The sequence below is a fragment of the Hemicordylus capensis genome, chromosome 1, assembly GCF_027244095.1.
Source record: "Hemicordylus capensis ecotype Gifberg chromosome 1, rHemCap1.1.pri, whole genome shotgun sequence".
Taxonomy (NCBI): Eukaryota; Metazoa; Chordata; class Lepidosauria; order Squamata; family Cordylidae; genus Hemicordylus; species Hemicordylus capensis.
Genome location: NC_069657.1, coordinates 268,626,764 through 268,639,638, shown reverse-complemented (window position 1 = coordinate 268,639,638; position 12,875 = coordinate 268,626,764). Strand labels below are relative to the sequence as shown.

The 12,875-nt window shown below is 39.9% G+C and overlaps 1 protein-coding gene across 8 annotated transcripts in view; it reads left to right on the top strand.

Moving 5' to 3' along the window:
* KLHL29 (kelch like family member 29) overlaps nt 1–12,875 on the top strand; it is a 594,606-nt gene that overhangs the window by 532,740 nt on the left and 48,991 nt on the right. For all 8 annotated transcript variants that reach the window (XM_053285144.1, XM_053285141.1, XM_053285142.1 and 5 more), the window contains 3 exons: nt 1,960–2,142; nt 3,792–3,972; nt 12,496–12,689. In XM_053285144.1, the coding sequence (XP_053141119.1) occupies nt 1,960–2,142; nt 3,792–3,972; nt 12,496–12,689 (558 nt within the window). The remainder of the gene's footprint in view (nt 1–1,959; nt 2,143–3,791; nt 3,973–12,495; nt 12,690–12,875) is intronic.

Sequence of the window (12,875 nt, the reverse complement as noted above, 5' to 3'; positions counted from 1 at the left end):
CCCTTGCAATGGAGCTTACTCCCTCCCTCCTCCATGGTGTGGAGTGTGGTGCTGGAGAACAGAGGGAGGGACCCAGGAGGTGAAATTCCACTTTCCTTTCTGCTCCAGCAGGGCCCAGTCGCATCCAAGCTCATGAAAACTTTACACAATGTTAACTTCATAACGATTTTTTAAAAATTAAAAAAATCAAGTTAAGTGCCTATATTTCTCCATGTGATATGCATTCTTATCAGGAGTAAGGCTCATTAAATTGAGTGGGACTGACTTCCAAGTAAGTGTGCATAGGATTGCATTGCACTGTCAAAAAAGAGAATAGCTTCAGTTACCAGGGCTTGGGAATATGAAGACACATAAATCAGTTTATACCATAGCCATTCAACAACTTTTATATTGGAAGATAGGATGAATTCTTGTTTCAAATGTAGATAGACAGTTATGTGCAAGGGATACAGAATGCCTTCTGATGTTATTTCATCTCAGCCAGCACAATTTAAAAAAACCCAAGAAATTGCTACTGATGCGCATAGTATATAAAATTATATGTCAAGTTGCATCCTTCTCAGTTTGCAAAGATAGTGTCTAATCAAGGAACATATCAGAAGGATGTTAAATACATAGGATCTTCAGTAGCATCCAATTCTCAGACCATTAGCCACGTTCAGCTAAAGAGTTAATCAGTCAAAAATATTCCTGAAAAGTGTCTATTTAATGTTTGCAGATAAAATTGTCGGTGTAATGCAAACCATTTTCAGAAGCTTGTTGATTAGGAAAAAGTAATTTTCCAGGGATAAGGGAAAGGGGGTGATTATTTTTGTAGGTCGAAGTCCAATTATGTGAAACTGTTCATGTACTCACAAAGGGTCTTTAAATCCTTTGTGAATATCTCAGTATATGCAATGCCCTCTTGAGGTCATTTATTAAATTCACATTAGATCTGGTACAGGTGATAAGTTTTCCCTACAATTTTTCGGAAAACAATAATGTTAATACCAGCATATTTTTACTTCAGATTATATATTGGGTCACTTGTCAAATGCCATTTGTATTTCAAATTTAAAACATTGTAAGGAGTGAAATACACAGGGAATATAATGGACAGGCATCTCCAGCAAGGAAGTATGATTACTGCAGCATTTGAACATGTTCCTAATTTCTTTACACTTGCTTTAAGATGTAAAAATGTAATGCAAGAGAGCAAATGAAGTCCTCCTCACCCATATCTGATAGAAAATGTATACTGCATATGACAAAACTTGTTAAATGAAGGTCAGGAAGCAACATATTTTCTTGGAAATAGTTGTGCATGTTGTTTTCCTATGGCATTTAAAGGCGTTCACGCTAGATCATTTTACATGGCTTAGTTGTCTCTTAGAACACTCAGTTCATTGCTTTAGACCTTAACGTATGGTATAATTATTCAGATCCATATTACAGATTCTGATTAGCAGAATGTATGTGTGGTATTGATTTTAGAATATTCACTTGACTGTAATAGTGTGATCTTTTGAATATTCACCTTAATATCTCTGTTTTGTCTTTCTTTTAACATTGGTTAATTAACTAACATAAGCTAATAGGTTGTTTTTGGACATCGAAAAGGACATAACTATTAAAGAGAAAAGATGTGCTGAAAAGGAACAGTCTTTCCCTTCCAAACTTACTCCTCATTTATTCTCACATTGTTTCTTATTTCCCTTTAATTAGAAAAGGTTCTGTAAATTACCTACTGTTTAATTAGGAATAGAGAAATGCATTTGACCACACTTTTAACCTGTCCCCTTGTTCAAAGTGTAATATGAGCATAATCAAAATTAACAGAAGAAGCCTGGTGAATAATAATCTAAAATTAAATAATCTAATTTGAGATGATGAAGATTTGTTCATGAGTAGGGAGAGCTGACCATGGTTTTTTGGGGTTCTCTCTCTCAAAATAAAACATCTATTTAACTTATATCCTAGGTGTGGCTGAAGTAATAGTCCTAGTTGGGGGCCGTCAGATGATTGGCATGAATCAACGAGCCTTAACTGCAGTCACATGTTTCAATCCTCAAAGCAACAAATGGTATCCACTGGCCAGCTTGCCCTTTTATGATCGGGAGTTTTTCAGCGTGGTGAGTGCTGGAGACAACGTCTATCTGTCAGGTGAGCAGCAAGAATTGGGGAGAAGAAGAGCATTGCCTCCATGAATGAAAACTGTTCTGTGTGACATGCCAAACAGGAAAGAAGCTTTCCTAGCTTGCCTGGGGGGAAAGAGACACTTCCATTTATCACTCTCCATTTCACTTCAGCTCAGCTTTCCTCCCCAGTGCATTCAGCACTTGTAACTTGCAAAGGATAGGTTCGACACCCCATCAAGCGTGTGAAGAGCTTCCCCTTGCTTTTGCAACACAGTGTAAAACATGGGCTAGAACTGGATCTAAATGATGGGTTTCTGCATCTTGAGTCAGTCTGACTGAGCTGCTGCATACCTGACCTACACTTACCATATTTGCTTACAAGAGGGTTCACTTTTCTTCACTTTTGAAATCTCTTGTTGAAAATGAACTGTAACCCTCTTGTTAGTTCTAGGAAAACTGAACAAACTCTTCTCTTACATTTCTGTACTCCTGGAGGAGTGCAAAAATGTCAGTTCACTAATATAATGCTTGCCTTCTCCACCTCCCCCGACCTTTTAAATGGACTTGATTCTTACCATCTTAACCTAACCCATAAGAAGGGCCTTGGGTGCTGTCATGGTAGAGAATGCAACCCACACATTTCTACAATAACAGTAATAATAACCACAGTGATCTCTGTCTTATTAGTGTCTGTCCTTTCCTCTCATTTCATGTTTGTCTAGATGTATGCTTAGGGGGTTGTTTGTTCACATTACACAGCAGCAAACTGGAGTTTGCTATCAAGTGAGTGTTTATTCAACAGGGAATTGCAGCCAATCCCAACTCCCTGACAAATTTGCCAGTCCGATATATGTTTTCAAACAGCAGCTGCATTTGCACTAGGTATGGCGCAGCGGGGAAGAAACCTGCCTAGAGAGCAGGAGGCTGTTGGTTCGAATCCTCACTGGTATGTTTCCCAGAATATAGAAAACTCCTATATTGGGTAGCAGTACTGAAAGGCATCATCTCATACAGCATGGGAGAAGGCAATGATAAACCACTCCTGTATTCTACCAAGAAGACCACATGGCTCTGTGGTTGCCAGGAGTTGACACTGCCTTCATGGCACAATCTTTCCTTTCCTTTATACAAAGTCTTACCTATATGCCTAAAAGCTGATACATGTGATGTGAAGTTCTTGCTGATTTTATTTTGTGACTAGAATCCTATCAACTTCGGTCTTCAAGAAGGACTTCTGTAGCCGTGTGTGTGTGTGTGTGTGTGTGTGTGTGTGTGTGTGTGTGTGTGTGAAACCAATATGAAACTTCTAAGATTTCAGACCAGAGGCTGTCTAGCAAGCTACTCAGTTGTTTTGTACCAGTTGTGTAATTGAATAGACTGCAGGTTATTTATGAATGCTGCTTCAGTGTTCTCCCATATGTAAATGTCCTGCCTAGTCTGACATCATGACAGCCTTTAAAAAAAAAAAAAACCCTTTGGGATGTATGAATAAATGACACCGATCTGCATCATCTGAACAGATGCTTGCAATTGAGGGTGATTTATTTTAATTAGTCAAGTGTCATTTGGAAGAAGTTCTTGTATTGCAACTGGCTTGCACTGCAATATAGCCAAATAGCTCTTTTTCCTCTGAGTCACTGTGGTCTTTTTTCCCCTTCCACATACTCTGGACAGGTGGCATGGAGTCTGGAGTCACACTCTCTGATGTCTGGTGTTACATGTCACTACTTGATAACTGGAATCTCGTTTCCCGAATGACAGTCCCAAGGTGTCGACACAACAGCCTGGTATATGATGGGAAAATTTATACCATTGGAGGCCTTGGTGTGGCAGGCAATGTTGATCATGTGGAGAGGTAAATTTTCTTCATTTACACACAGTGATGATTTAAGCCATGTTTTGTCAGAGAGAACAACTTCATTTCAAATTCATTCTTTCCTTTTAAATAAATGCTCATAACTAGGGGTGGCAGGTTGAACCATAACTTGGCGGAACACCTAAGAATAAGAAGTGGAAATTAATCAAATATTTAAATTTCAAAATTATGTATTACATCAGGCCAAAGTATTACTATTAATAGTAGTGGTGATAGTACTAGTAGTATGCATTATGCCAGGGTTTCTTAACTTTGGGCCCCCAGATTTTTTTGACTACAACTCCCATCATCCTCTGCCACCAAGGCCATGTCTGGGGATGATGGGAGTTGTAGTCCAACAATCTCTGGGGGCCTAAGGTTAAGAAACCCTGCATTATGCATTTACATTGCAATTCTGTTTAAAATGTTTCATATTAATTATCTTGTAATCCTTACAACAACCTTATACGGTCGGTCACTGTGATTATCCCCATATTGCAGATGGGTTCTGGGTGGGAGAAGAGTGCTCAAGGCTACCTAATGAGTTTGAGATAGAGGAGGGGTCTGAACTGGGGACTTCCTAATTTGTAACTTAATTTCATAGCCACTGTGCTTCATCAGCTGTCTTTCATGAAGACCCCCACACTCATAATTATGAATACATTTTTTAAAAAATTCTGCATCAAAATATATCTCAGAAAATCTTAATATAAATTTTTAGAACATAATTGCAATGGATTTCACCTCTGCAGGGACGGGTAAATTATTCTAATTTACTCTCTCCCATTATTAATCTGTTACTTCCTATAAAGTGACTTGTCAGAAGTAAGAACAGAAATGAGTATTCATTTAGGCTGTATATTTGCTTGTTACAATTTCCACATTTATGCGATTAAACAGATGCTTTTAAAGAGATCCATAATGTTTGTAGGATTCTCCCAACAATATTTGTTTGTTTGTTTGTTTGTTTGTTTGTTTATCAAACTTCTATACCGCCCATATAGGGGCAGTTAACATAAAACAATTAAAACACATATAAAAAGTTAAAACAATTCAACAATTCAAAATCAACCCAAAATTAAAACAGACAATTAAAAAAGCTGGGAAAGCTTGGGTGAAAAGATGGATTTTCAGATGTTTTTTAAAAAATTGCCAGAGATGGGGAGGATCATATCTCAAGAGGGAGCGCTTTCCTCACTCGGGGCAGTGACCGAGAAGGACCGTCTCTGTGTAGCCACCGGACGAGTTGGTGGTAACTGGAGAATGGACCTCCTCAGATGACCTGATTGTGCTGCCCTGATGCAAAAGAAGAAGCATGCAAACTTAGCCAGCAATACCTCATTTAAACATTCCCCAGAAGGTCGTTGGAAGAAGGAGAAAGTGTATGGAAAGGAAAATGTGGGGAAATAGTTTTTATAACATTAGGCATCATGTGAGATAGCCAAAAGGAAGAAAAGGCAAGCTTAGCAGAGTACAGTTTTATTTTTATTTATTTATTTATTTTTACATTTCTATACCGCCTTTCGTTAAAAACACAACCCCAAGGCGGTTTACAAAAATTAAAACATACAATAAAAATACAGTTTTGTTTCTTCCATGATGACTTTTCTGCGAACTGTATTCTGAATAATGAATAAGACAGTGAAAGTATGGTATATAAACTCCACATAATGATAGTGCAAAGGCTTTATAGGAAAAGTAAAAGCATTCACTCATAAAGCTGTTGTCCTAGACAGAGAGGTGGTTTTTTAAAATATTTTTATCCCACTCTTCCTCCAATAAGAGGACAAAGCTAGAAAAGTGTGTGGAGGGGGGAGGTGTTCAGATACAATTTGGAGGGAGAGAGATAAAGCCTTTTCCACTACGCAGGACCTACAGAGTAAAAAGATTGTTCTAAGAATAATTATGAAAGGAATACAACTCAAAATAACTGGAATGAGAAAATAGTCTTTGTTGAATTTTAACAGGAACCCAATCCCTAAATGGGCAGAGGCAATATTCAGGTCATGGTTTACTTATATTTAGCAGTCAACTCAACTTTACATCTTTTCCTGTTGTGGCTGTTTAGTTGGTCCTTCCTCCCTCCCTCTTCCTCCCAAGACTGTGAGCCCTTTGGGACAGGGAGCCATTTTTTCATTTCACTTTTCACAAAGTGCAAATCACTTTGTGACCTTTTGCTGAAAAGCAGTATATAAATATTTGAAATAATAATAGCATGCTGCTATTATTATTATTACATTTTATATCCCGCTCTTCCTCCAAGGAGCTCAGAGCGGTGTACTACATACTTAAGTTTCTCCTCACAACAACCCTGTGAAGTAGGTTAGGCTGAGAGAGAAGTGGCTGGCCCAGAGTCACCCAGCTAGTATCATGGCTGAATGGGGATTTGAACTCAGATCTCCCCGGTCCTAGTCCAGCACTCTAACCACTACACCACACTGACTCCACTATAAATATTATAACGATATAACATAATATATAACAATAATATATAACAACATGTTATATAACAATAAATATTATAGTGTTGTGATAATGTGCTAGTTTCATGATTTTAAAATAGTTAGCATTTATCTAGCACTTTTGGGATATTAAAAACGCTTTGCATACATTCTCTCAGTGCTGCCCACAGCAGCCCTGTGAGGTAGGTTAGTATTATCCTTGTATTGCAGATGGGGAACTTAGACTGCAAGAATAATGGAATTTATAGCTGAGGTGGGATTTCAGCTGGGAGTTTTTCAGCTAGCAGCTCACATTCTTAGTCACTGTGCTGTGTATAGTGACGGTTGTGCTGGTAAATCTAAAGGTTTTTATGGACAGAATTTAGCTGATAGGTGACTGCATTTTCATGCACTCTGTCTGTGATTTCACATATGCCACAATTCTTGCACCGGAAGAGTCTTTCACACACTGTTAGCATGCAGACTGTTAGCATGTGTGACGATCCTACTTTGCAAAGTGTCTGGAAAACTGAAGAGCAAAAATGCAGCTGCTGGAGTGCCGACTAGCGCTTGTTTTTTAGACCATACAGCCCTAATATAGAACCAACTTCACTGATTCCTTATTTGTTTGGGGGCCCAATTCAAAGTGCTAGTTTTCCCCTTTAAAGGACCAATTTCTCTCATATAAGTTTACCTGGATGCTTCAGTCATCAGGAGGGGCTTCATTACCCATCACTGTCAAAGGTGTAACTGGTGAGCATGCATGTGCAATATGTCATCTTTGTTGTGGGGGGGGCACCCTGGCCATTTAATTTTTTTTCTCTGAGATATTTGGCTGACCTTTTTTGCCATCTGCAGGCAGATCAAACCTATGTTGTTCAGACATGCATATGCTCAGGGTACTCTCTAAGGCATTTTAGTTCTGAATATATCTCTCTCCTGATGTAATATTGCTTCTGGGGTGTGGGTGGGTTTGGGTGTGTTTTCTGCTTACTAAGCTAAGAGGCACCTCCTTTGTGGTTCTTCTTAAAAGGTTAGCCCTTTGGGGACAGGGAACCATATTCTTTTATTCTTTTCTATGTAAACTGCTTTGAGAACATTTTCATCCAAAAGCAGTATTTATACATCGTAGTGTGTTTGTATCCATGATTTCACGTTTTACTAATTTGTCTGATTTAATGATGATTATTGGGAGGGGAGGTACCTACCTTTCTCCTGGACACTTTCAGCACATCCTATTGTGCTTCAACCCTGAAGTTTTTAGGGTGTGAAAAGCTACAGTATGGTTGTACTTGCAAGAGGTATCTGTACAGGAAGGCAGAGGATCACAAGAAGCCAATTCGATTTGGTTTCTGGCACTCAAGTTAATTGCTGGCTGTTTATCAGCCCCCAGGTTAGGGAACAGCTCCCTGCCTCCTCAACAGCCACACTAACACCAGCCGTGTTGTGTTCTGGCATCAGAATGAAAATTTTGAGAGTACAGATACAGGATGGCCGGAAGTACTCCTCCCATAGGAGTCCCAAGTAGTGACTCAGATCCATTGAAGACTTAATGCATCAGCTTGAGAGGAGAAGGAAATGTAGGTCAGCTTCCAGGAGTGCTACCAGATAAGCTAACCTACTTCACAGGGTTGTTGTGAGGAGAAACCTATGTATGTAGTACACTGCTCTGGGCTCCTTGGAGGAAGAGCAGGATATAAAATGGAATGAATGAATGAATGAATAAGATGGTTCCACACCTGCAAAAAGAATGAAGATGTCATCATAGATTGAGAAGTGGAAGGTGAGGACATGAGCAAGTGAAATGCCAGTTAAGTGCACCAGTTTATGGGCACTATTATGATCCAAAGAGAAATGGCCTGGCCTGGCCTGGAGACATCATCTAGTGAAGCTGCCCACGCGACCTTCTCCAGAGGATTTCCAGCATTTGATTAGGTGATGGAAGCTAGTATGGCCATATTTCCTTTGGAACTCGGGTTTTGCCCTATTGAGAGCTTTGAAACAGGGCACCATTGTCCATCAAACACGGGTGATGGGCCATCTGTAGAACTTCCTCAGAGATATTAAAGGAAGAGAAGCCCTTGTACTTTTGAAGTATGCATTCCCTACCTTTTTTCACTCTGCAAGTGAAGTGAGATTGTAGGGTAAACACAAGGAATTCTTCTTCCTGTATACCTGTGGCAGGCAGAGAAGAGTAAAAGAAGCCAGAATTAATTCCTTTGCTTGTTCATGAAGCAAACAGAGATAGTGAATCAGAGGGGAAGACATGACAGAATTAACTTGACACTGACGTTGTTCTGACTCAGGAACTGCAAAATTCCATCTCAAAGATGTAATGGCATGACACTGAGAATCCCAAGTGCCAGGATCATAATTCTGATTGGGCAGACCAGTTCTATGAATACACACTGCCCAACAGACACCCCAAAGGCGGGGGGGACACCGAGGCCCCCTCATGTACCACTTAGCCCCTCCTGCCACTTGCCTGTGCTCCCACCACTTGGCCCTGCTTGACTTGTGCAGCAGGATGAGCTGGCTAATAAGCAGCGAGAAGTGGCGGCAGCAGGAGGAGGAGCGGTGGAGATGGCTGCAACAGTGCTAAAGTACTACTGTGGTGAGGCACCCTATGTGAAAAAATAAAATAGAAATATTCTGCAGTGCAGAGGCTATTAAAAATGGGGAGGGTGTTTCTTTGTTAATCATAGCCCCCCTCTGATTTTGTTATGCCACTGCTAAGTACTGCATTAGTTGAGGGTTAAATGGCATTGACCTCTTTTAACCTTGGCAGTGGCATCCCCACCTGCCGTAGGAGCTTTGGGGTAGGAGGTTGCCTGAGGAAGCAAACCCAGTCCACCTCCTAACTCCCACAGGGAAACCTGCCTCCCACCAAAAATGAAATCCACATTCCAGTGCCTGAGAGGGAGGGAGAAATGCCTGAGAAATTTCAGAGATACCTTACTAGTTGTAATTCCTACAGTCCGAGTTATAGGACATGGTTGGATCCAGTGCTTGTGGATCCAAAACTCTCTCTGGTTTCAGGCTGAGGTAGTGGCCAGGAGCATTTTTATTAGCGCCGGCTGATATGTTAGCTATGTCCATTTCTGGAGGTAAATGACCTTAAAAAACAGTAGTACATATGCTGGTGACCTCCAGGCTTGACTACTATAATGCCCTCTACATGGGGCTACATTTGTACATAATTTGGAAACTGCAAGTGGTACAGAATGAGGCAGCCAGATTGGTCTCTGGGACAACCCAAAAGGACCATATAACACCAAATCTGAAAGAACTGCTCTGCCAACATGTTTCTGAGAAAAATACAAAGTGCTGGTCATTACCTGCAAAGCCTTGAACGGCTTAGGTCAGGGGTACTTAAGATACTGCCTTCTGTATCATGAACCCTGCCGCCTATTAAGATCATCTGGGGAGGTCTGGTTACAGTTGCTGCTGGGTTGTCTGGTGGTGACTCAGGGACGGGCCTTCTCTATTGCTTCCCCAGGGATTTGGAATACACACCCTGTCAAAATAAGACCTTCTCCCTCTATGATTGCTTTTAAAACTGCTCTGAAGACAAACCTGTTTTCTCAGGCTTTTATTTAAAATGAATTTTAAACTTTTAAACTGATTTTATCCTGTGAAATTATTTTGTTTCACTCTGTAAATTGCTTTTATTCTGTGAAAGTGTTTTGGTTTTTTATTATTTTTATATTGTAATCTGGATTGTGTACACCGCCTAGGGATGTATATATCAGGCAGTATATACATATGATAAATAAATTATTTTATCCTTGCACCAAATGTGTGGTGGAATGGAATGGAATCTTTATTTCGGTCATTAACCAGACAAAAATACAACACAATAGATAAGTAGTAACCTCCAGCAATCATGATTTTTCCAGTACTTTCTTACAAAGCACCATTTCCAATATAACAATATATAGTACAATTGACACTCATGATTTCACCAATTGCTTCCTTACACAGCTTGCAATGTGGCAAACATTTTGCCACCTTGGTGGAAACATTAATATCACTGTCAGACAAAAGGAAAGCCATATAAATGTGTGGTGTAGATTTAGGCAATAGAGTTTAGGAACATAGGAAGTCTGAACCTAAAGGCCTTTGGAGGCCCCGCCCCCACAAATTATGCATCATCATGCTCGGCCAGGCGACCACACCATCTGGGACAGACTAAAGAGGATTTAGGGGGTGGGGCCAGGGGCTGTAGAGGCACTGTATTTGGGCCCGGAAGTCCAGGGGTAAGAGCGCCTCTGGTCACCATACCTAAAGAAGGACATTGGAGAACTGGAAAAGGTGCAGAACAAGGCAACCAAGATGATCAGGGGCCTAGAGCACTTTCTTTATAAGGCAAGGCTACAACACATGAGGCTTTTTACTTTAGAAAGAAGACGACTGTGGGGAGACATGATAGAGGTGTATAATTCATGGAATAGAGAGAGCTGATAGAGAGATTTTTCTCCCTCTTTCACAACACTAGAATCAGGGGTCATCCCATGAAACTGATTGCCAAGAAATTTAGGACTGACAAAAGGACCGACAAATGCAGATCTGGAAACCCTCTTCTTGGAACTAAATGTTTGTAAAAATGCAACTTGCCCTTGGAGCATGTGAATTACCCAATTTATATTTCCCCCTTTGGTTCAAGTTTCTTTTTTCCTGCCAAGATATTCTCAGGAAAGAATATGGAATAGGTCAAAATCCTTGAGAAAGGTGTCTTTCATATAGTCTTTCTTGTGTACTGCTTCCTACATTTAATTACAAATGTTCTTCCATTATGGATATTCATGTTGTATATTTAACTGCTTTTGAAATGAAGATCATACAAATGTATTTACCACATTTTAGAATATTAATAACTGCTTCTTTGCCTTTCATCTTTCCTCCATTCCTTTCTCTGGTCTTTGTTCCCTCCCCTTTTTGACTCTAGCAAGTTGAGACACCATCTAATGGCAATTAACAATAAAGTCAATTACAGGGGCAGGTGTAGGGGGGACATAAAATCCTGACTCAGGAATCATGAATCCAAAAAAATTTCATGTTTGTTAGCTGCCATTCTGTAGTGGTGTTAGGTGGTAGGTTCCAGAGAGAGATGTGTAATTTATTTTTGTAATCTACCATTCCAGCTATTATGTTCACGAAGCTGCTATTTAACTGGATATGCTGCCACTCAATGGAAATATTGAAGCCTAACAACCAAATCATTTTTTACTGTCCCCGGGCTCATTTTGCAGGAGTTATTTGGATTGCTGCCATGTTAGCTTAAAAAATAGGTGTCTGAACTGGTGACATTGTCTAAAATGAATCTTCATCCATGGTTTATTAACTGTACATCTTTATGGTCAATGGCTTAATTAAATCTGATACCAATGACCTTAGAACTAATGTAGCGCTCTAATGCATATTCTTATCTTCTCTGCTACATGGGAAAATGGATGCAACAGTGAAATCTTATTCCTGCAGCATGTTTCCCATTAACATTTGCAGCATCCTGCAGTGAAGTGTGGTAGCTTTGTCCACGCGGTGAAAATTAAGCAGGAGGCAACTTGCATATCCACCGTACACACATTTAATGGCTAGTTAACTGGGGCAAGGAGAGCTATCATGTTGCATTATGTCTGAAGATCAGATGATCTTCAAGCTAAACAATTTTAAGTGTCTTAACAGTTGCCTGCCTCCAGTTGCTGTTGGATATCACTGCACTGATTTGCAAGAATAATCTCACTCTATTCTAATTACTGGAAATTAATTAGTAGAAGTCATCTTGACAAAGGTAACCTGGATTACTATAGCCTGGGATATAATTAGATTTGAGAGAAATATGTACAGAATAGATTTGATTTTTTTTCCTTTTGCCCTTCCCTCCGTCCCTCCCTCTCTGCCTTTGTCAATATCTGTTTTACAGTGCAGGAAAATATACATGTAGGTAAGGATGTTAACTATCTAATGGCTGCAATGATATGGGGTTAGAAGACAGATTTGCAAAGGTGTTTTTTTCTTCTCCTGGCTAGCAGTTGTTGTCCTTGTAGCATTTTGGCTTATTCATATGTCTTTTGTATTTTAGGTATGACACAATCACCAATCAATGGGAGACAGTTGCTCCTTTGCCAAAGGCTGTGCATTCTGCAGCTGCCACTGTTTGTGGTGGGAAGATCTATGTGTTTGGTGGAGTAAATGAGGCTGGCCGTGCTGCTGGAGTCCTGCAGTCATATGTCCCTCAGACTAATGCATGGAGCTTTATAGAATCACCCATGATAGGTAAATAGACCACATTTCACTATACAACTGGAAGCAGGATGGGGATCAATGAGTAACGTGGTTAAATCTCTGACAAAGGATGTCTTCAAAAATTTAATATAATTGTTGAAAACAAAGATGATTTTTTTAAAAGAGTATTGATCATTCAAATTATTGGTCAAGCTGAAATCTAGATAGATAGATAGA